We start from the raw sequence: 21,020 nt of genomic DNA on the forward strand, positions 1-21,020 counted from the left end.
TCAAGTTGTCTCAAAATGCTCTCATGGCGACCGTGGGTCTGTTATCAAGTGTGGTCACCAAAGTTTGAACACATAAATGTATCCCTTAAGAACAACTGCCACATTTTTGAGCCCTATTTGTAAGAAATACCCTAACCAGAAGGGGAAAAACAGCCTTAGTTTGTAGTTTGGTGGAAATATAGTTGAAAAAAAATGCTGACGAAAACAGAAGCGTAGTGTTTTGAAAGAATATAATGAGAGAACAGCCCTTGAATGGACTCGTTACATCACAAACGTGAAGGTTGCCAAAGGAATAAAGAACAGAAAGCGCCATGTTTTATGTCATAACATTGCTGTTCTTGTACGTGCGCTTTTAAATCTGTGTCATGGGAATAGGGAATGTACACGGCGAGCGTAAGAGGAGGTTAACAGGCCTGGAGCTCATTTGTCCTTGCTTGGTGTTTCTGCTGTTTCAAGTCCATCCTCCCACCTTCTGTTTCAGAATCTGGAATGTCTCCGCAGATGTGGCCAGTGACTCAGCAACCAGCTGTACTCAACATACAGCACACACACCTTAGCCCGGCCAAACCTTTGCTTGAGCCGCTGTTTACTTGATCCAGCTGCTCCTGCTGCTTTATATTCTGGTTCTCTCTTATCTCTCAACGGCCTTAAACATCATTCCTGCACTTTTCTCTTTGCAGTAATTCCAGGTTTATCTTCTGGACTCTTTAGCATGTTTTGCCTAGACTGTCAGATGTCTTATTGGCTCCTAAATGACACACTTCCTGGGCTGCTCCATTGCTAATAGCGGCCAAAGATTTTTATGTCCTATATACCGAACTCATAAAACATCTCTTTCACAGGAACTCTTGAAGACACCACTAACACTTCTCCAACCAGTCCTGAAAACTGGTGGTGTTTGATTTTTGTAAAATTTCTCATTGAAAGATTACTTTTTGAATGGAGGAACATTTAATAGACTAATTCCAATTAAATTTGTGGTCAGGAGGAGACGAAAAACGGCCATTGGAAAAAGCTTAAGAAGAGCCATCCATTCATCAATTTTCTTAACTCCATATATCTTTCTAGGGGTCACAGAGTTGCTGGAGCTACTGTTGAGTTTTAAATAAAGTAACACTTAAGAAGAATGACATTTTGTGTGGAAGCTTAGTTGACAATAACTGATGATGCTGTAGGCTAGTTGTCCGAAACTCCTGGGCTGGTACCAACTTGAGGGAAAGTTGGTAAGATCCCCCATCCACCCAAAAAACTCAACCTACATTTTTTTCCTGGTTTATCTGTAATCTAATTGAAATTGAACAAAATCAAACATATTTGGATTATTATTTTTTTGCAGAAAATAGCCAGTGAGGAAAACAGAAAAAGAGCCTTCAACTTCAAAGAAAAAGTAAAGCTGCATTTAAAAGACATAAAAATAGGAAAGTTTATTCCAAATATGAATATATTACTACATTTGCTCCCACACACCATAGTAATAACTCATATTATTCAGCAATGGACTGTCTATTGTTACAAGAGGGTTGCTAATAAAGTTGGTCCAAAAGTAGATTCCTGTTTAATAATATATTTAGAGAATACTAGTTTTAGTGGTTGTTTCTTTCTTTTTGGGGGTTATTTATTAATTAGTCACACTTTAAAAGTCAGAAAGGCTGAAAGCTGAATCAAATTTTAATGGTTCCTACACAAATTCCAGTGGACAAATCTGGTTTGAACCAGATATTAAACAAAGGAGGGGCATAAACCTTATCCAGTAAAGTTAAGGGTAGGTGGGAGTTAAAAAAATAAAGAAATCGGACACACACTTCAGGCTCGCACAGGACGGACATTAAACCGGTCCGAGGACTGAAAAAGATGGACTTGATCATTTGGTGTTTTTCTTAAGCCGGGTTTAAGATTCCAAATAAAATCAGACGAGTTGGGTTATCTTGAAATCTCTTATTGCTGTCATGTTAGCTCTTAAAAATATTGACTTTGGCTTGAAGAGGTCACCAAAACTTGTATGTACCATGTCACAGCTTTAGTCGTGACAGGGTGGTTGACCGTGGATACTCTGTAAAAACGTGCTGTCAGCTTCAACTTGACATCCACCGTATGGACACAGTCACCCACACAAGTCCAGACAAAAGCTCAAATATGCTCAGCAGCTCCCACACGCCCATCACAGTTGTCACCCCTCTGCCCCTCACTTACTGGATGTTGCCCCCATATTAAAGTCTTTCTCACTTTTGTCTTCCATCCATCCTTCCAGCTGCTTCTCCTTTTCCACTTCTCCCACCCCCCGCACACTGACCACATCCACTAAACTCACTCCACAGGCACGCAGTGTGTTGAGTGTCGGAGGCGTGCGCTGCTGGCACTTTCCACCACCCCTGCACTGGGCTCAGCTCCAGCGCTGGACTGGCTGCTTACTGTCTCTTTCTTCCTCTCTCACTTTTACTTCAGCATATTTCTCCACCAGACCGACCTCCTACAGTAACGTCGCCCACCCCCTCAGGCCAACCAACCGCCCAATCACCAAAAAACAACAACACACAAAAAAAATCAACTTTTGCAACAGTTGTTTCTGAAGCGAGGAGGAATTTGGCTACTAGTTGCACTAATGTTTTCAAGATGGCTTTGACTGTTTGAAGGAAATCCCCCCACTTTAGTAGCCATTTCAAATTCCTGCTGAGCTTTATTGTAAGGAAGTAGGCGCTGGGTTAGTCAGCGGCCCTCCAGGGTAGCATGTGCAGTCTGCCTCTGGTTCCTGATCTGAGCAGTTGGCTTGTCCAGTGCCGTTTTTCAGAAACCCTGTTTCTATGGGGGAACATGTGTGTGGAAGGGCTCGCTGGTTTAATCTTGAGGGTCTTGGAGCTGCAAGGATTGGAAAACCTGACGAGAGAGACAGTGAAGTGAACCTTCTATCAACAAGCCTGTTCAATATGTTTTTATTTGGTAAGTCAACAATCACTGATCAAATTTTTTTCTTTTATCTATACTGGTAAAAATACCTTTGAAATTTTGAATCTGAAGGAAACAGATGTAGCTTTTAAAACTAATAGCTGTGAAATCATTTTTTTATATCATCTGAAAATATTATGTGAGGGTTTGTGACTCCAGAGGATAGAATCTGTTGAACTTACTTGGGTTGCTGGACGAGTCTGTGCCGCATGGTGCTGACCACATGCTGATAGTCGGCTGCAGTTTCTGCCCTGACTTTTACAGAGATAGATGAGATTTTTTTTTTTTTTTTGCTGAGAATTCTTTTCTTTTATATAGTGTTTGCTGTCTTTGAAACTGGCTGGTCACTGAGCTGTGGAGAGCAGGTTCATGCAGTCCCACCTGCAATTTTCTTTCTGCCTCTCCGTTCTTGTCGCCATCACTCTCACCTTTCACTGTCCGTCTTGTGTCCTTGTCTAGACGGCCTATCCATCCGTCCCTTCAGGCAGTCGCTGGAAAAGAAGAGCCCCCCCTCTCACTGCTTTGGCTCATTTTTCACAAGCACAGAAGCAAATATGAGGGGCAGGTTATATTAGTCGAGCTCAGTGTGTATAGATGGGTGTGTGCATCTGAAGACGATGATGATTTTGGTTTGATTCCCAGCATCCAGAAGAACAATGTCTTTTGAGTGGGTGCTTGTTGTATTCTTAGCTCGCCCACCCCCCCCTCGCTGCTTGGCCTAGATTTTGATGAATCCCTTTACATCCTATTATTGTGTAATTCCTTGTTAAGGCTCCAAACAACCACTCACTCCTGAGTTTCGTTTAGGAGAGGGGTGCTTAGTGACCCAAACAGATCTCCTTCCCTGCAGCCAAGTAATTGAAACCAGATTAAATTCCTTAGAAAGGTGTGCGTATAAAAGTGATTACAACTGTGTCATGGGTTAAGAAGTCAGTTGTTGCTCAGCAGCTCACTGACAAAGTGCATCTGCCCACCGTTGTAGCAATGCCTACCAGCCTCCAGTGCCATTTTTTTTCCTTTTGTTCCCATGACAACCGGGCCTTCCTTCGTCTGCTCCGCCTGACAGCTTGCGAACACTTGTTTTCCTCAGGGGCCTCGTCTGGGCCCTCATGGTGTCATGTGCACATGTATGTTTTTGCTAACAAGGTTGAATTCCTTAAAACACCCAAGTTAGAAGACAATGATGGCTGTGATGTGTCACGATTTGCTTTTGATTTTCTGTTGTCCTGCAATCACTTTAACGTATGTTAGGGTGTCAGCAAGGATGCTCGGGTCTCCCAATCTTAGAGGTCCATTCTGCTTTAATTCTGTAATAGGATTAATCTCAATGGCTGTCAGAGATTGGCGCAGATTAGGATGCACATGACCCGATTTTCTCGAGAGCTCGTCCAAGTGTGCCGCTGGCAGCAGTTGAGATTTGGGGAAATAGATAAACGGTTTTTAAAATAATCGGTACAAACAGAGCTGACAACATTACCGGTACAAAGACCTTTAGGGGGATGTGGCAGGCTTCCTGGAACCAAACCACCAGTTAATAAGACTGCTGAGTAAACTGCTATTAGTTCAGTGCTACTGCTGCCATTCCTTGGATCTTTGCTCCATTCATTTTTTTTTTTCTTTTTTGCTTGGCACCCAAACTGAAAGCCCTCTAACACCATAAATTTACAATGTGTGTGGTTCCTTCCTAACACCTCTAATTATTCAGGGTTAAAATGGTTCAAGGACGACTTTATAGCACATTGAGGCTCACTGGTGGGACAAGAATATTTCCGATTTGTGCTGCATCATGCTGTAAACGCACCATGCAGGAGGCAAACTGAGAAAGCAATGAGAGTGGGCTCAGTTACAGGGGTCTGACAGACTTAAAAGTTGGCGAGGGACCTTTGTGACAGGCGTTCTTCGGAGTGTCATACCTGTCACAGTTCTGAAGGGAGAAATGTGCTGCTCCCTCTGACACAGAGGCAGTTTAGAAGCTTTTGATACGGTCATGGAGTTATGTGGTTTTATGATTTTCAAATATCCACTGAACAATGGCTGAAGTCCTACTCTGATCATCTTTTGATCTATTTTAAAAGCATTCCCAGTGTTTTTTTTAGTCATGGTTATGCCATTTTTAGCCAAAATAAAAGCATCTGGGTTGATTTCTAGGACATAGTTCTACAGAGTTGTTAGCCTGCCTCCATTTCCCAACATCCCCTTGTTTATAATCCTTTTATTTGAATAGGGAATACTCAGAAATGCAGCTTTATGTTGAATTTTCTTTATATATGTGCTCCATAATGAGAAAAATGCTACAAAAACACATTAAAAACACCAAAGAGAAGGTCTTTAAGAAACAATTATCTGCCATTAAAAGCAACTTCTAACTTTTTTAGATCTACAGCATCTTTATCTGTGAACCCTGCAGTATAAAGCGTATTTCTACAAGCTTTCTGGGGCATGCTCTATAAATTCATGATTTTTAAAAACACTGGAAGATGTTTCTAAATGCATTTGCAAACACATCTTATTCATTATGTTTATAAAGGAAGCTCCTGAGCCTATGTTGACCTTACTAAAGCTGGAGGTCAGTTTTTACTCATTTCTCTTGAAATAGACGGACTTGATCTGATTTTTCAACATGGCTGCTTCGAAGTTAGGCCCTGTTTCTCATCTCGCTCTGTATTTCTTTCGGGAAAAAAAAAGGATAAGGTCTGATGTGGTTACGAAGGCCGTTGCATTTGATACAAAACATTTCAAAGGTTTTCCTTTTTTCCCTCCCTCCCAACCTCAAAGATCTCCTTGCCTGGTGCATTTGCTTTAAAGTTTTGTCCTCCCTTTTTCTGACAGACGCTCTCTCCTCTCGGTTTGTAAAGATGGGCTTCACAACCTCTCTCTGTCACTATCTATTTCTCTTTCACCCCTTCCCTCTCTCTCAGAGGCACAACTGTTAATAATGCAGGAGGATTAGATGATTTATGTGAGCCGGAGGCACCGAGGAAAGCTGGGGTTCCTGGGGGCAACAGGCAAGAAGCGGAGGGGAGGGCGAGTGTGTGTGGAAAGTGGTGGCATACAGGAGCCCAAGGTGTCTGAATGATGGAGGCTGGATGAGTGCCTGGTGAGTGTGCTGGCCGTAATCCACTCCCTTCGGGCTGCCCTTGACCCCCCCTGAACGTGTTGTCCATAGAGCGGTGCCAGGAGTGCTCCACGAGGGCAGGTTGATAGAGGGTGGCACCAGAGCAAGGAGGAGGGGGGCAAAGGTTGGAATGAGACAAAGGCATGGTTCTTGTGGTATTTCAACAGAGCTCTTCACAGTGCCTAACATCAAGGTTGATTAGCAAAAGTTTCATCATCACCACTCTAGATACACTGAACACATTTTCTTCCACTAGGTCTCCATGTAATGGCAAATAATCAACTTTTTTTTGGCAACCAAACAAAATACAAATCTTAATATCAATATTTTCCAGCAAAATGCTTTGGTTTTCCAGTTACCGGTAGTCTGACCCATGGAGATCACTGGAATGGTAATCCGTGATGTAATTTTGAAAACCAAAAATGTATCTAGATATTCACTTAAGGTTATTCTATTCAACTTCACTATGTTAAGTTTGGAGAAACAAAATAAAGTGAAAATTTCCTCCTTCCACCCACCTGCCAAAGAAAAACGCTGATTCTAATTAGACATAAATAAATACAACTGCTCGGGAGTGTAACATTTCACTTTAACAACGATTTAATTCATATCATAACTTGTGGTTGACGATACTATTCATATTTGGTATTTGTTCATTTTGACTGATCCAATTTGATCTGATCCACTGAACGACCCATAACATTTTTATCCAAAAATGTAACCACTGTGACTCAGAGATAAATATCTGGTACTGAACAGTACAAGTTAAGTTTTCCACATTCCTTGTATTTCTTGAAAGATAATCAAGTTTAAATTACATATATGGACAAACAAACAAGTAAACAAGAATTAATGGAAATCCATTCAGCTTGTTGTTTTTCCACATCAAAATAATATAAGCTAAACATTATTAGATCATTAATGCGATAAATTAGTAGAACATTCTACCACACTGTATGGTCACATGTCTTTGGAAAACTCAAAGTTCTTCCGTAGACTGGACAGTAATGATGGCTGGATCTTTGTTGTTGTTCACTGTGATGACACTTGGTCATTTTATGTTATTGTAAAATAAACGTCAATCCAAATGGTATTTTCCAGTATTGATATAATTGATTTCCTTCATTCTGAAACAATTTCATAATGGTAAAGGTCAGTTTGATTAACAATTTACCTCAGGCAGATCGATCTGATCAATGAACGTAAAGTTGATTAATTGCTACAACCCTACAACAAATAAAAATATCTTCCTCCATACAGTTGTCTTAAATAGAATTAAATCTGTAAAAAAAATGTAAAACTTTCAAACCCAGCTGTACATAGGTTTATTTTGGTGCAAGGTTGGACTTTTTACCATGGGAGTCAATGGGAATTCGTTTTCTTTAGAAACCAGCCTCTAGAATATTTTCTATCTTCTAAGACAAAAATCAAATAGTCAAATCAAGCAACTAAAGATGCCAATCATTTTGCAATATGTATTTCAGAGTGTAGTGTTTTTTCCACGTGTTTTACTAAGTGTGTGTATTTGCAAGCATGTACCGTTTGCTCGCATTCAGGCAAATTCATACATATGCATGAGACTTTGTTGTGGTGCGACTTGCGGGAAATAGATGTGTAAAAAAGCCGGGCACCCAGGCCCCTCACCCAAGCACACCTGCGGGCGACTAATGGTAATGCAATTTAAGCAGTGGTTAATCAGCCTGTTTTCTCCATCCTGCCCAGAAATGCATAATAGACAATCAGTCCCCAGTCACAGGGGCGTTTCTAGAAATGGTCAATTACTCATCATAGTCTCATTAAGCACACAGTTCACACAGCTAGGGACAGACAGCTCTGCTGGTGACATCATTATGCAAAACAATGAGATGTGGCCACAAAGCATCATGTCCGGACAAAAGAAGAGACATTTAAATTGGTACAAGGTATGCAAGCAGAGTATTTCTGATGATCTGAACGGGACAGTGGTCAGTTTCTCTGATAGAATAGGAGGAGTGATGAAAGAGAAGGAGTAAAACACCAACATGGAAGCAAAGAGGAGAACCGGACTGTCAGCGTCATGTGGAGAAAACCAAGACTGAAAGGAGACAGAGTGGAGGTGAAATGGAGCAAAGCAATAAAGGAGATTGAGGGCATGAAAGTGAGAGATGGAGAGAACAAGATAATTGAGGGAGGGAGAGAAATTGAGAAAGGGACACTGGGGAGCAGGAGCAAAAGTGTGTGAGAGCGAGAGGGAGAGAGCCTGAGAAAGTGTGTATTCAGCTGTGAGATGAGACCTCTGTCTGTCCATGGGGAAACATGGTGTGAGGGGAAAGAAGAAGAGGGGAGAGGACTGTGTTGACAGCGAGGGGGAGGATACGAATACACACTCGTTCTCTCACACATATACCATCTCTCACTCATCTGCTGCCATGCTTGACAGTTTTACCTAAAGAGCCAGAGGGTGCTCTTTTTGTACATTTACAATGAGATCTAACACCACTTTTTTAGAGGTTTGGGGGAATCACTTTGAGGTTACACTATTCCACTTCTCACCTCGTTTTTTTTTTTCTCTCCTTGAAATTGTCCCTTTGAAAATGCAGGCAGTGGACTGATGGGAAACTCCTCCGCCTCCTTCATGGGGACCTTTCTGGCCAGTAGTTTGGGTTCCCCCCCTTCCCACCCGCCTCACCCTTCACGGCCGCCTTCCTCACCTTCTTCACCTTCCTTCCGAAGTGGACCCCACTCTAGCGCTTCTCAGATCTGGTTTCCCCATTCACATGAAGGTACGTTAAAAACACACAATGTGACCTGAACATGGCAAACGGAGATTCTTGAACGTTGACACTGGACAAGTAGGGATTGGATTCTTCTACATTTCTTTTTCTACTGTTTACTAACGCATGTCCGCCAACTACAGTTGGAAGAGCAAGGCCAAATGGGCCCCATATGGTTTAAAAGTGTGCAGAAAAGGCAGTTTTCCATGGTGGCCCCACCTGTTCTTTGCCCACACTGGCTTAAGTGGCTATGCTAGCCAGTCGCCTGGTGGACAGTTAAGCGAGCTCCGCTTCCCAGGGTCCGACAAAGGAAGTGAGCACCGCCGCCCAGGGCCCAAAAGAGATAGCAGGGTCGCCACTCAAGCTGCCTGTCCCAGGGCAGTGGAGCCAATGTGGACAAACACAGGTGGAAAAACCCTTTCGGGGTTCACTTTTTCTGCCAACTTTTAAACCCTATAGGGCCCACTTGACTTTGCTGGCAAGGTTGGTGCGAAATTTCGAAGCGGTACAATTCTTGTAAATCTAGCTACAGGCTTTTTCTTTCACAGCTCTATTCTGATATATGAAAGACCCGGGCCGAATCCAAATTGCTTCCCTAGCCCTACAGCTTCTCCCTACCCCTACATTTATCCCAAGCTCACACAGCAACTGTTACGGTTCCGGTGCGGCCGCTGGTGTCCTTACGTAACTTGAGAAGTATGAAAGGAAATAGCACTGCATCCAATCACGTCCAACCTCTGCGATCTGGCCTACCTGGCGCTCCAAATCAGTATCTTTTGGTTCAAGTTTTTGCAGGAGGCTGTAGTCGAGTCGGAGGACTTTTTGTGAAGTTGGGGCTATTAATGACCTAAACCAGAAGTTATGTGAGCTTATGTACAGTGCATCTGGTACATTTTTCAAAATAAAACCTACTTTTCACCATATACGAAATATTACGTCATTGTGACAACCAACCCCCTACTTATCACACAATACGTGAAGTATGAAACGTTTGCATCTGAAGGTGCTGCAGGATTTTCCAGAAGGGGAGCAGATATGAAGCGCACGTTGGCCCATTGGCTACACACAGACACACACAGCGAGCCAAAGGCTGGTCCCACCAGTTACTGAATCGCTACCAGCTGAATAGTGAGAGCCTGCATGGATAAATGGCATCAGCTAAAAATTGTGTCTTCAAATTTGGACGTTACTAAAGCTTAATGATTTCATGAATATAGTCGGCAGTCATCTAAGTTAGCATGTATCTGCCAGGAAAATACAGAACAACATTGGTTTAATAACTTTAAAAAGTTATGTTGCAAACAAATAGTCCATCCATCCATTTTCTAAACCTGTTTTGTCCATTTCGGGGTCGTAGGGCTGCTAACCTGGCCACTCATGGGTGACGTACACCCTAGACAGGTTGCCAGTCTGTCGCAGGGACAAAAAATGATCACTTACATTAAAATGTAAACTTGTTAGCTTCAGATCACACTCATGTGGAGAAATGGGTTTTTCCTCTGCACTACAAGCGCAACGTGGAACACCCTAGCGGCGGAGGGATACCCAGTCCTTAGTCACTACTGGTTCTTCTTACCAATTCACTTTCTGACACCACTACAGCCTAAAATGCCCCAAGAATTGGAGCAATTGGGAGTAGCCAGAGGGGTAGGGAAGCAATTCGGATTTGGCCTTGCTATCATATAATTCTAGTTGGGCACAAACGACAGTTATTAATTTCTCCTCCATGATCAATTGTCAAATGCTTGGTACTTCTGTGAATTAAAAAAGGAATGACATCCATTTGTCACTACCAAATCTGAGTCCATGATTGGTCAAAGTTCGACTACCAATGTTACCTCTTAAAGTTCAATGGTGCATTCAACGATCATAGACACTTGTGTTGCTATGCATGAACGCAGGAGTTTTGAACGCAGAAGCCTGAAGCGCACATATACTGTGCACAGGTTTACATAGACTTTTAATTGAAGGTGGTCGGTTGAACGCGTGTTACAGAGGACGGTGTGAACATAGCATAACCTTAACACACCTTCCAAACATGACAATATTTACTTTACAGCAAGATTTAGAAGAAGGCTTTACAGGATGTAGTGTTACTCCGACAGTTTATTTATGGAATGTGTTGGTTTTAGACTTAAGTATGGCTTTTGACTGTCTAGTATGAGCTGGTCTCCCACCCTTTTATTTGGGAACCAAAAAAAGCCCCAGCGTGCTTGGGATGGAACACTATACCGGCGTTTCTGGATACAGACACAGGGTCACAAGTTCAGCGAAAGAATCTTGCGGTATTCAGTTCATGTCAGCAGGAATGCCACTCCAGACTCTCAAGCAGCACATGTGAATGTGAGCCAGTTAAAAAAACTTGTTGTAAATACAGAGCTTTCAACTGGTGTCTCCATCACAGCTTAATGGGATGGTTCCCACCCAACACACAGCGTTACAAAACCTCGACTACACAAACATTTGCACGGTTGGCCCAATAAAAACAGGCAGACACACACGCAAAGTTTTGTGTTTCCCCCTTTTTTACAATCACAGCTAGAAAGTTAGACTGGAAATTAATAATACAAAGAATTCTGAGGTTTGTTTTTTTTTTTTTAAAAGGGGGGAAAAATGCAAAAGGGAAAATATAGCATCAATTTAATTAAAGAATGTTGTGCAATAAACAAGTTCCTTAAAATCCAAACCATGTCAGGAAAATTGCCACTGTCCCACTGCTGCTAAATGAATTGAGATAGTACAACATATGCTCACTCCCAAGTTATCACATATTGGCGTATGGGTAAGGACCCCTCTGTGTCACTTTTTGACATTTTGGGTGTCCTCAAGTCGTTGTTTTTCGACATACTGGCTGTTCCCGTTAAATCATGGGTCCTCAACCTCTGGGCTGCGAACCAGAACTGTCCAGTATTGCGACACGTAGCGCACCGGTACCCAAACCGGTACCTTAACCAGACACCAGACCAGATGCAGTACTGGTGGTGAACCACTAGAGTACCAGGTTAAGGTTAGGATACAGATACTGGGTTTGGTTACTGGTACTGGATGCGAATTGAGGACGAGTATGCATCCGGTACCGTGTCCAGAGGGTTGCGGACCTTTGATTTTACGGGAACAGTCATCACGTCAAAAAACGATGAGTTGGGGACACCCAAAACGTCAAAAAGTGAGCCTTAACCAAATGCCAATATGTGACAACTTGGGGATGAGAATAGTATGATCTCCTAAAATAGATGTTTTAGAATAGATATTTCTTAGCCCTTGTCAATGACCATAGTTTTTCATACCCATAGTAATTTTTTGTTCTTTTTGCTAAGTAGAGGACCATCTGGTGACAGTGGAGCTCTCTTTTTCAAACGTAGATTGGACATTCTCACAAAAAAGAAAGAAAAAAAACTAAATAAAGAAGAATATTTGATTGAATCCTTACACAACTTTAAAAGTTGATATAGGCAATAATGATTTTTGATATAACATTACTTTTTATTGTGAAAATGTTTAACAGCTGGCCTTGAAAAGGTGTGTAAGAGAATATAATGAGATACTTTGTTAAGTATTTTTACAACATTTTGTGACTGGACACATATGAGCAAAAGTCAACAATTTAGGAGTAATGAAAATCCTGTTGTTTTGCCTTTTTTATGTACCAGCCCTACACAAGAATTTTTACAGCAGGAGACACATAAATCGTCTAGTCCACACATGTGTGTGGTCACAACATCAAAGGTATTGTAAACGCATGGGAGACCAACCCTATTTGGCTCTCGTCTTCAAGGGCTTTTTCTCATTTCTGGTCCTTATTTTTCACGTTCATCTCTCCTTATTTCTCCTTTTAATTAATCATAATGTAAATCGTCTAAAAAAAGATGGGTACTAAGACACACTGGTTACACACAATGGGTTTCTGGTTATTATTGGACACAAATTAAGTCCTAAAAACAGTTTAATACTGTATATCATTATGTCACATGATGATATTTAAAAGTCATAGCATATATTGTCATTGTAAGACTCAAAGAAGCTGAAACAATGCTCCTTTATAAGAGTAACCACAAAAGACTGGAGCTTCATTGAGTCTAGTTCCTGTTATCCATCACAATAGCCTAAAAAGTGACTTTCCAGAGGTTTCTTTGGACATCCCATGCTTCATGATTTTTTCCTTCCACTGACAGGAACGTCAGTCCTGATCACGAGCTGGAGAGACAGTACAATAAATAAAAATCTTCATATTAAACTGAGGATGCGACAAATTGAAATCAATTCAGCATCTATGCAGTCAGAAACCTTTTCCCTCGAGGCTAATTTTGTAAGAATTGACGTTTGTCGTTTCTCATTGTCTGAAGGTTTCATTGTCTTTCTTTTTTGTGGGGAGGTAAAAATAATATTAAGAGCGATGACGATGATGCCAAGCCTAATAAAAGTAATGGAGGTGATTATGACCGGGATTATTACTCAGTTGGCAATGGAGGCCATTATCTCTATTGCAGTTTAATTGCATATAACGCACTAAGAGCATGATTGAATCCAGACTGTTCATCAACCACATTCAGCTGTTCCCTCCTCAAGATAATTGCATATTGTCTTTTTCCTGTTTTGCATAAAAAGCAAGTCATCAAAATGAACGACACAATTACACAGACTCTCGCCTGCTCTCTCTGGGTGTCAGGAGCCCCCCACCAGCAGCGGCACAGGCACTGACTTGTACGTGTGTCAGCGCATTAGTGTCTTACTTTTAACCACAAAGATATCCTGTCACTTTTTTCCCCCCTTCAAGTGTGTTTTCAAGTGGTTGCTTGCATGCAAATCCCAGTAGTTTAGCTGAGTTTTGAAAGAATACGATTATTTTGAAAATTCCAACAGGAGTGAATTTAGGAATCAAATGTTTTAACATGTTTCTGCTGATCTGAAAAGTGAGTTTTTAGTCTTGTTTTATTTCCCAGATACTTTATCAGATATATATTAATTAGTCCTAACACAAACATAATAAAAATGTATAAAACATTGACCTCTATGCCTTTCCTCAAGTTCTTTGAGTTTGATATAAATGAAGACAAAAAAGCAAAATTCTTCATCAGAAAGTTGTTTATAGGTGTCTGCCTTAAATCCCTGGGTGCTTGGATGTTTTATTTTAGTAACAAAGCAATTGTTTTATCTTAATTAGAAACCTGGTCTCGAAATAAAATGATAATAATAAAAAAATACAACTGTCAGATCAATGCATTTGAATTTCAAGGTGTTACATGCTCCCATTTTGTCAAAGCTGACAACATTTCTGAGAGATGCACAAGGTGTCTTCTGTTAAGGCAGTGATGCAACAATGCATCAGATTCCAGAGGTAGTTTTAAAAAAAAAAAAAAAAAAAAATTAAAAACGTGAGTGTAAATTCACATTTTGATTTATTTCTTATTTTTTAAGCTTTTGTGTCTGTTTTTTTTCATAAATGTCAGACAAAATCGTACAAATTCTTCTCTAAAGCAACATTTAAAACTCAATTTAATGGACTTGTTAATATCTTCTTTAGTATGTCCAAAGTGGTTTGTATTTCTGAACGTAATAACTTGAGCTGGGAATCGATTAAAAAAATGCAACTAATTAATTGCAAACCTCGGAAAAAAATAATCACAATTATTTGCAATTAATTTTATTTAAACTGTATTTGCCGACCATTAATTATCTGCAAATAATCACCATATGAAATCTCACACAAAACTGTTCATTCAGAACTTTTATTTTAAACTATTTCTGTTATTTTCCTAGTTGCATGATTTAATTGTTAGAGTCTCCGTTCTTCACTACAACTCGGATACATCCGCCTGCATACAAATAGGTCCATGTACGTCTTTATTTTCTGGATAGCTCCAATATTGCTCGCCATTATTTATTTATTTATTTTTTTGCCGCGCTAATGTTAGCTTGAGTTTGTGAGGTACTATAAGCTACCCGAATAAAGTGTAAACAAAGGGCTGATGGGAAATAAGTGGAGGCTGACTTCCGCACCAACAGTGCCGCCCAGAACTCAAAGGAAAATTTCCTGCTACTCTGGAAAAAAATATGTTGTAAAAAAGAAAGCGGCACAGATTTTTTTTTCTATTTTACCTAAAAACTTTTACAGTAGAAAAAAGTATAGTTGGAGTGGCACTTTAATGTGTATTTTAAAGTATTTCTAGTTTATGAGAAGAAATAAAAAGTATCCAATTACTTTAAATATTCATAAGATAGTTTACTGGTTGGCCTTCCCACATTTCCACCTCACCTGTATGTGTCTACAGTGTCCGTCACTGTCAGTGTACCCGTTCATACCCAGGAAACACTCACACAAAGGAATACACCATAAAAAAGGCTATAAAAAAGCCATCTTTTTCCATTTAGGCAATTCCAATTTGGTGAAAGACAAGAAGAAAATCACACATTACATTTCCCCCCAAATGACATTGGAAGTGTTTAAAATTGGATAAATGTTCACACCTCCGTTTCTGGATTTGGCTGGAAGAGAAAAAGCGTCTGTCTCCTAACAGACCAGGCCAACTGAGTGGAGTCTAAATGGCTTCTTATATTATGCCAAGTGTACCCGTAGTCTCATATCTCTGTCCTCGTATAAAGACACCCTTTGCACGCACACACAGTTGTCAGCGTGCACCTGCCTAATCCACTCCTTTTTGATATGCCTTTCCAAGCCTATCTTCTGTTGTCCATCTTTTCTTCTAAGAGCAGTTGCTGGGTTTTTCTTTTGGAGAGATTTAAGCTTCACCCCCCTCGTCCCCCCGCCTCTCCTCTTCCACACACCTGCTTCTTTCGTTCCCTTTTTTTTTCCTTCTTGCGCCACCCTGCATCCCTTCCTTTCAATTAGTCAAACCTGAAGAGATACTGCACAGTATTCTTCCCCTCCTCCAACAAACATCCCTCATCTGCTCCTCTTTTCTCCTCCCTTTCTGTGTCTAGAGTGCTTCTGTCACCTTTTCTCAATTAGCAGACCTGACAGACAGCTCAGCCTGCTCCTCCTTCCCTCTTGGTCTTCTTACGCCTTACTTTGTCCATTTATTTCTTAATTTATGTGATGTTTAGGGCATTTCAGCTGCAAAAATATATAGGTTTGAGCCCAGGCTTTTGTGTATATTTGATTTAAATCTATTACGATTTGCACCTTTGTCTTATTTTGTCTCTGCTCTTTTGAATATCTCTGGGATTTTAAAAATGTCCTCCAAGACTCATCTCTGCTAGGTCCAACCCTTAGTCCTGCTCCTTCCTTGGAAAGAAAGCCTTGCACCGTGAACGCATCTTATTGACTGGCTCACACTGACATGTTTGTGTGTGTCTGTACCTGGAAGGAGCCATAGTGAGCGATGCTGCTGTGCAGTCAGCAGACTGCACTAAGACCCTGCTTACGTTGCCTGCAGCAGCGGCTTCCCTTGTCCTGGCCCAGATTAATGGCTGAATGGGCTCTGCCGTGCCCAGCAGTCCCCTCTTGCTACCCCATTGGAGTGCATGCTGAAACTGAGCGGGCTGGCATTATCGGGCACAGCCAGACCACACTGTGAAAAGGGATTACGCCGTCAATCGTCACGCTCACAAACAACATGCTGCAGAAGAAGAAAAAAAAGGCCCCTTCCTAGCTTGGATAAAGACTGGTAAACAGTTCGCCTCCTCCCCGAAAAAATCTCAGAAAAATGCCTTGTTTCAACAATGGAGCCTTCTTCTTCAGTTGATGAATTGACATAAATGTGTTAGAGACAAAGGAAGAAAAAGAGTTAAAGAAAATAGCAGGTGAAAGAAGGGAAAAGCGAGAGTATGCAATTATCACTCTGTTGCCCTCCTCAGAAAGCAGCACCTCCTGTGTTATTGCAGAGCTGTTTGCCCTCTCCGTGCATTTCATTAATTAAGATGGGAGGATGCAGGAGCTGCAATGAGACGAGGTCATTAAGCCCACCACAACACTCCTCCCTCCCCCTGAGCTGGCTCACAGCACTGGCTCCATTGTTCCACCAGCAGAAAGTGAGACATTCGCTTGGAGCTCCAGTAAAAACCGCCGCGCTGCTCACGATGCTAAATTAACTGCACCTGTTCTTGTTCGGATCGAGTCGCATGCTTGACAACGCAGACATGTCTGCCTCGACATGTTTACGTGTCACTCTCCATTTCCATCTACCATCGCTGCCTTTTTTGGTGAAACAAAAAAATGGGCCAAAGGGCGATGAAGAACAACTTAAGCCAAAGCAAGCAAACTGACAAAAAAGCAATGCAAAGCAGATCTGAAAGGGTTATTTTACAGAAAATATAAAGGTCCTCAACCCATGAAGGGAGTCACTGTTGTACACTTGAGTTGCATAAAGTTAAGTAGCATTGCCTTCATAAAATGTCTAAACATTAAAAGCTCAAAAAGCTGCTAAAAATATCATTGTATTCCCTTTAATTTAGCTTTGTGTTCTTTTACTTTACAGCATTTAACAGTTGGATGGTATATAGGTAAAAATATTGAGGTATAAGGTTGGAATTAACATTTTTAGATGTTGCAGCACCAATATTATTCTTGTGTTAATATTCTTCTACCTTCATTTTTGTGCAAATGTTGTACCAACATCAAATAAGTCTGATTCATGGGCTTACAGTCCCCACATCTGGTGACCTTTTACATATTGTCCCTTTGAGTTATCCAGTCAGCTCTCTGTTGATTGTTAACCCAAAGTTTACATCTATCCCATCTGATGGAAGGAGGGGTGGTTTAACCAAAGACAGAAACAGACAAATTTCTTATGGTAAATGGCATATACTTATTTAGCACTTTGCTACCTCCCTTGAAGGGAAAAACACAATTGGGTATCACATAAGTACTACCCAATAACTCATCTTCTTACATATGGTGAGTACCATGAAACACATAAACTTCTAAGTAAGTAGAAAGTACAAATTCAGGGTAATTTTTCATAGTTCTTCAAAGGAAGTTTCTGTTTATTTACACATGGCAAATACCATGAAACATTCAATAAATGAAAAAGTAAATTCCATGTACTTTATTTGTACTTACATTGTTCTTAAAAAAGTAAAAGAAAGCGTTACCCATGCACAAACACACATTTACACACTGATGGCAGCTCCACTGGCGCCAACCTTAAACCACCAATAGCAATGTGGGGTTGCCCAGCGACACTTTGACAAATGTGCACTGGAGGAACTGAACCTCCAAACTTCCAATTAGAGGTTGACCGCTCTACCTTTGCTCCACAGCCTCATGGACAAGTATCACACATGAAAGCAGTGCCCTAACTTTTATTTTTAATGCTTTCATTCTAAAGGTAGTTCTTACTTGTTATCACATATCATCAACCATGCTCATTTTCTCTTCAGCAGGTCCAGGATATCCGAGATTCTCAGGGAGTCTGGCCCACACTTTCCTTCCAATGAGCCACTTGGATCACCACGCCAACAGTGGAGTTCTATACGGGCAGCACCGCTTCTACGACACTCAGAAAGGTCAGATGTTAAAGGGTTGATGATTAACCCATTCATGAGAATGACTTACTTTGTCAAACCCAGTTCATCTTTTAACCAGTTTCCAATGGAAGCTTGAACCTAAACCAGACAACTTTTGTCAATGTATGAGTAAAGATCGTTAAAGTTGTTAATATACCGTTGGGTTAACTTATATCATAATAAATAGGAACTTATAAGTCAGCTTTTTTTTCTGTAAATTGGTTTCATGTTATTATTTTAACTGGATCTCAGTAACTGACCTATTGTATGTCCCCCTACAGAGAACTTCTACCTGCGGGGTCTCCCATCTCAGCCACCCCTCATCTCAACCAACCATAGTATGCCGCCGATGTCCCGGCCGGGTTCAGGACACTCTCAGGGGTCCTGCAGCAGAGACAGAGATTCGGGAATGGGCGCTGGAATACATAAAGGACTCAAGGAAGGGTCCGTGGAAAGGGGGGTGATATCTGTCAAGGACAAGGAGAGGACTAGTAGCAAACAAGAGGCTAAGGAGCGACAGCAACAGCAGCAGCAGCAGCACCACAACAACCCGACTCGCCAAACCACACACCAACACCATTCCCACAACCATCCGCAACACCCTCATTATCCCCAGCACCCCCTGCCCCTGGAAGATGTCAACAGTCGGGCCCTGGAGAGGCACAAGGCGTCACTTACAATGGAGTACAGCAAGGATCACCCACAGACTATGGGCAAGCCTCTCAGTGCCTGCTTACACAATGGCAAGATGCAGAACGGAGATGCAGGAACTGGGGCTAAGGTGTCCTTGTCCAGCTGTGGTGGGGATGGTACAAACATTCGCGCTATGGGGGTTGGGGGGAGCACTCAGGGCAGACATCTGGGGTCAAGTGGTGGCAATCGCTGCACCAAAGAAGGGGTGAGTGGGGACATGAGGATCAGTGAGCAACCTGCAGACTGTCTAGAACGGGGTCAGGCACCACTTCACCACTCTCTCCCATACTCAGTGCCCCCACCTTTACACATGGGTTCTGCTGCTGGAGCTACACACCCTCACCCCCATTCGCATACTCATCCACATACACACCCTCATCCCGGAGGTTTCCACTGCCTTCAGCTCCACCCAAGTCATCCACACCACCCGCATCATTCGCACCACACACACCACCATCCAGACTTTTTCTGCTCAGCTCCAGCTGCTCCTCTGGCCAACTCTGCTTCCCAAGAGAGGGGGCCAATAAATGTAGGGAGGGAGCCGAAAGCCACTGGGCTCACATTTGTGACATCTGGAGGAGACCTAGGGGACAAATCTAGTGGGTCATTCCAGACTGGTAACCCCGAGTGTCAGGGCGTGGGAACTGGAGGAGGAGCCAGCAGCGCCAAGGACAAAGCAATGCAAAAAAATGGAGGTGGAAACCATAATTGGCACAGAAAACAGCAACATCAGCAGCAGCAACAACAACAGCAACATCCTTACAAAAAGACAGAAAAGGCTCCAGACTGGATGCAAACTCATCACCAACATGTTCAGCCCACGCAGCTTCCTCCACCTTCCCAACAACAGCCAACACACCCACAGCAGCAGCAGCACCAAGTTGTACGGTCACAGAGTGCGGAGTGCATCAACAGTGGAGTTGACATAGATGTGTTTAGATCCTCATTACCACAAGGACCCAAAGTTGGCCATTCTGTTCCTCATTCGGTAAATACTTCTCCTTACAGAGACTGTTCCCTTCAGGGACCCCCACCGAACTCCTCCCCACTTGGAGGTAAAAACATGGGGCAGCATAGTGGGCCTGGAGCAGCACACTGCCCTGGTGGCAGCTGCTCCTTACAGAGAGACGGCCAAAAGGTAGCCAGGATTCGCCACCAGCAGCATGGCCATCCTGGGCCAGACGCTCCTTCGCCGGCTGAGTTGAGTAACGGTCAGGAGCTTAAAAGAAAGATGGACATGTCTCCTTATGGATACAACAACGGCAGTGGACAGCACCACCAGCAGCAACCCACTGTGCCACCATGGACTATGAGACCCCCCCATCACATGTCACAACCGGAGGAGGAACAAAGGAAGTCCTACATGGAGCTGGGGAGCACGACAGGGCAACACTCGCAGCAAAAGCAACAACAACCAGGCATCAGTCTCCCTCCTCCCCAGCCCCCCTCTGCACCACTTCACAGTCAGCCACAGCAGCAACCCGATCCCCAAGGTCCAACTCAGGGTGAGAGCAGCGCCATGAAGAGCCTGCTAAAATACAGCAACCAGCAACAGCCACTGCTCCTCTCTCAGAAAAGCCCCTTTGGGGGGCTGGGAAATCTCAAATCAGGTCCATCAGGGGGTAGCTGTGCCCTGCAGGGTAACAAACAGACTCTGCCTTCCAGGAAGGGCCCGACCAACGATGGGGAGCGCCCTGAATACCGAAGCAGGGAAATAGGGGATCTGTGCCACGGGGAAAGTGAGGTTCGGCAGCCACCAGTGGGGATCGCCGTGGCGGTGGCCAGACAAAGAGAGCCCACGTGTCGTTCAGGGGATACTCATCCCAACAGCCGACACGGGAGGGTGCAGCTCGCTGTGAAAGGTGAGCACAGCTCCTTAATGTTAGCATCCATGCAGACACAAAACAATGTACTTTAATTCAAGGAGAAAACCTCTTTAGTTTTAGTCTTAGTCTCTTATGGAGTCCCTAAAGTGCAGAGCCCCTAAAGCAGGGGTAGGGAACCCTGGTCCTCCAGAGCCAATCAGGTAATTGTTTGAGTCCCTATTCATGACT

General features: G+C 42.6%; 1 protein-coding gene across 1 annotated transcript in view; it reads left to right on the plus strand.

Moving 5' to 3' along the window:
- The window catches only part of LOC112146073 (BAH and coiled-coil domain-containing protein 1), a gene marked incomplete at its 5' end in the record, with an annotated part of 66,093 nt that overhangs the window by 22,694 nt on the left and 22,379 nt on the right, over positions 1-21,020 (plus strand). The window contains 3 exon segments of the mRNA XM_024271695.1: positions 8,635-8,817; positions 18,148-18,273; positions 18,555-20,828. Coding sequence (XP_024127463.1) covers positions 8,635-8,817; positions 18,148-18,273; positions 18,555-20,828 — 2,583 coding nt within the window.

Source organism: Oryzias melastigma, linkage group LG8, assembly GCF_002922805.2.
Source record: "Oryzias melastigma strain HK-1 linkage group LG8, ASM292280v2, whole genome shotgun sequence".
Lineage (NCBI taxonomy): Eukaryota > Metazoa > Chordata > Actinopteri > Beloniformes > Adrianichthyidae > Oryzias > Oryzias melastigma.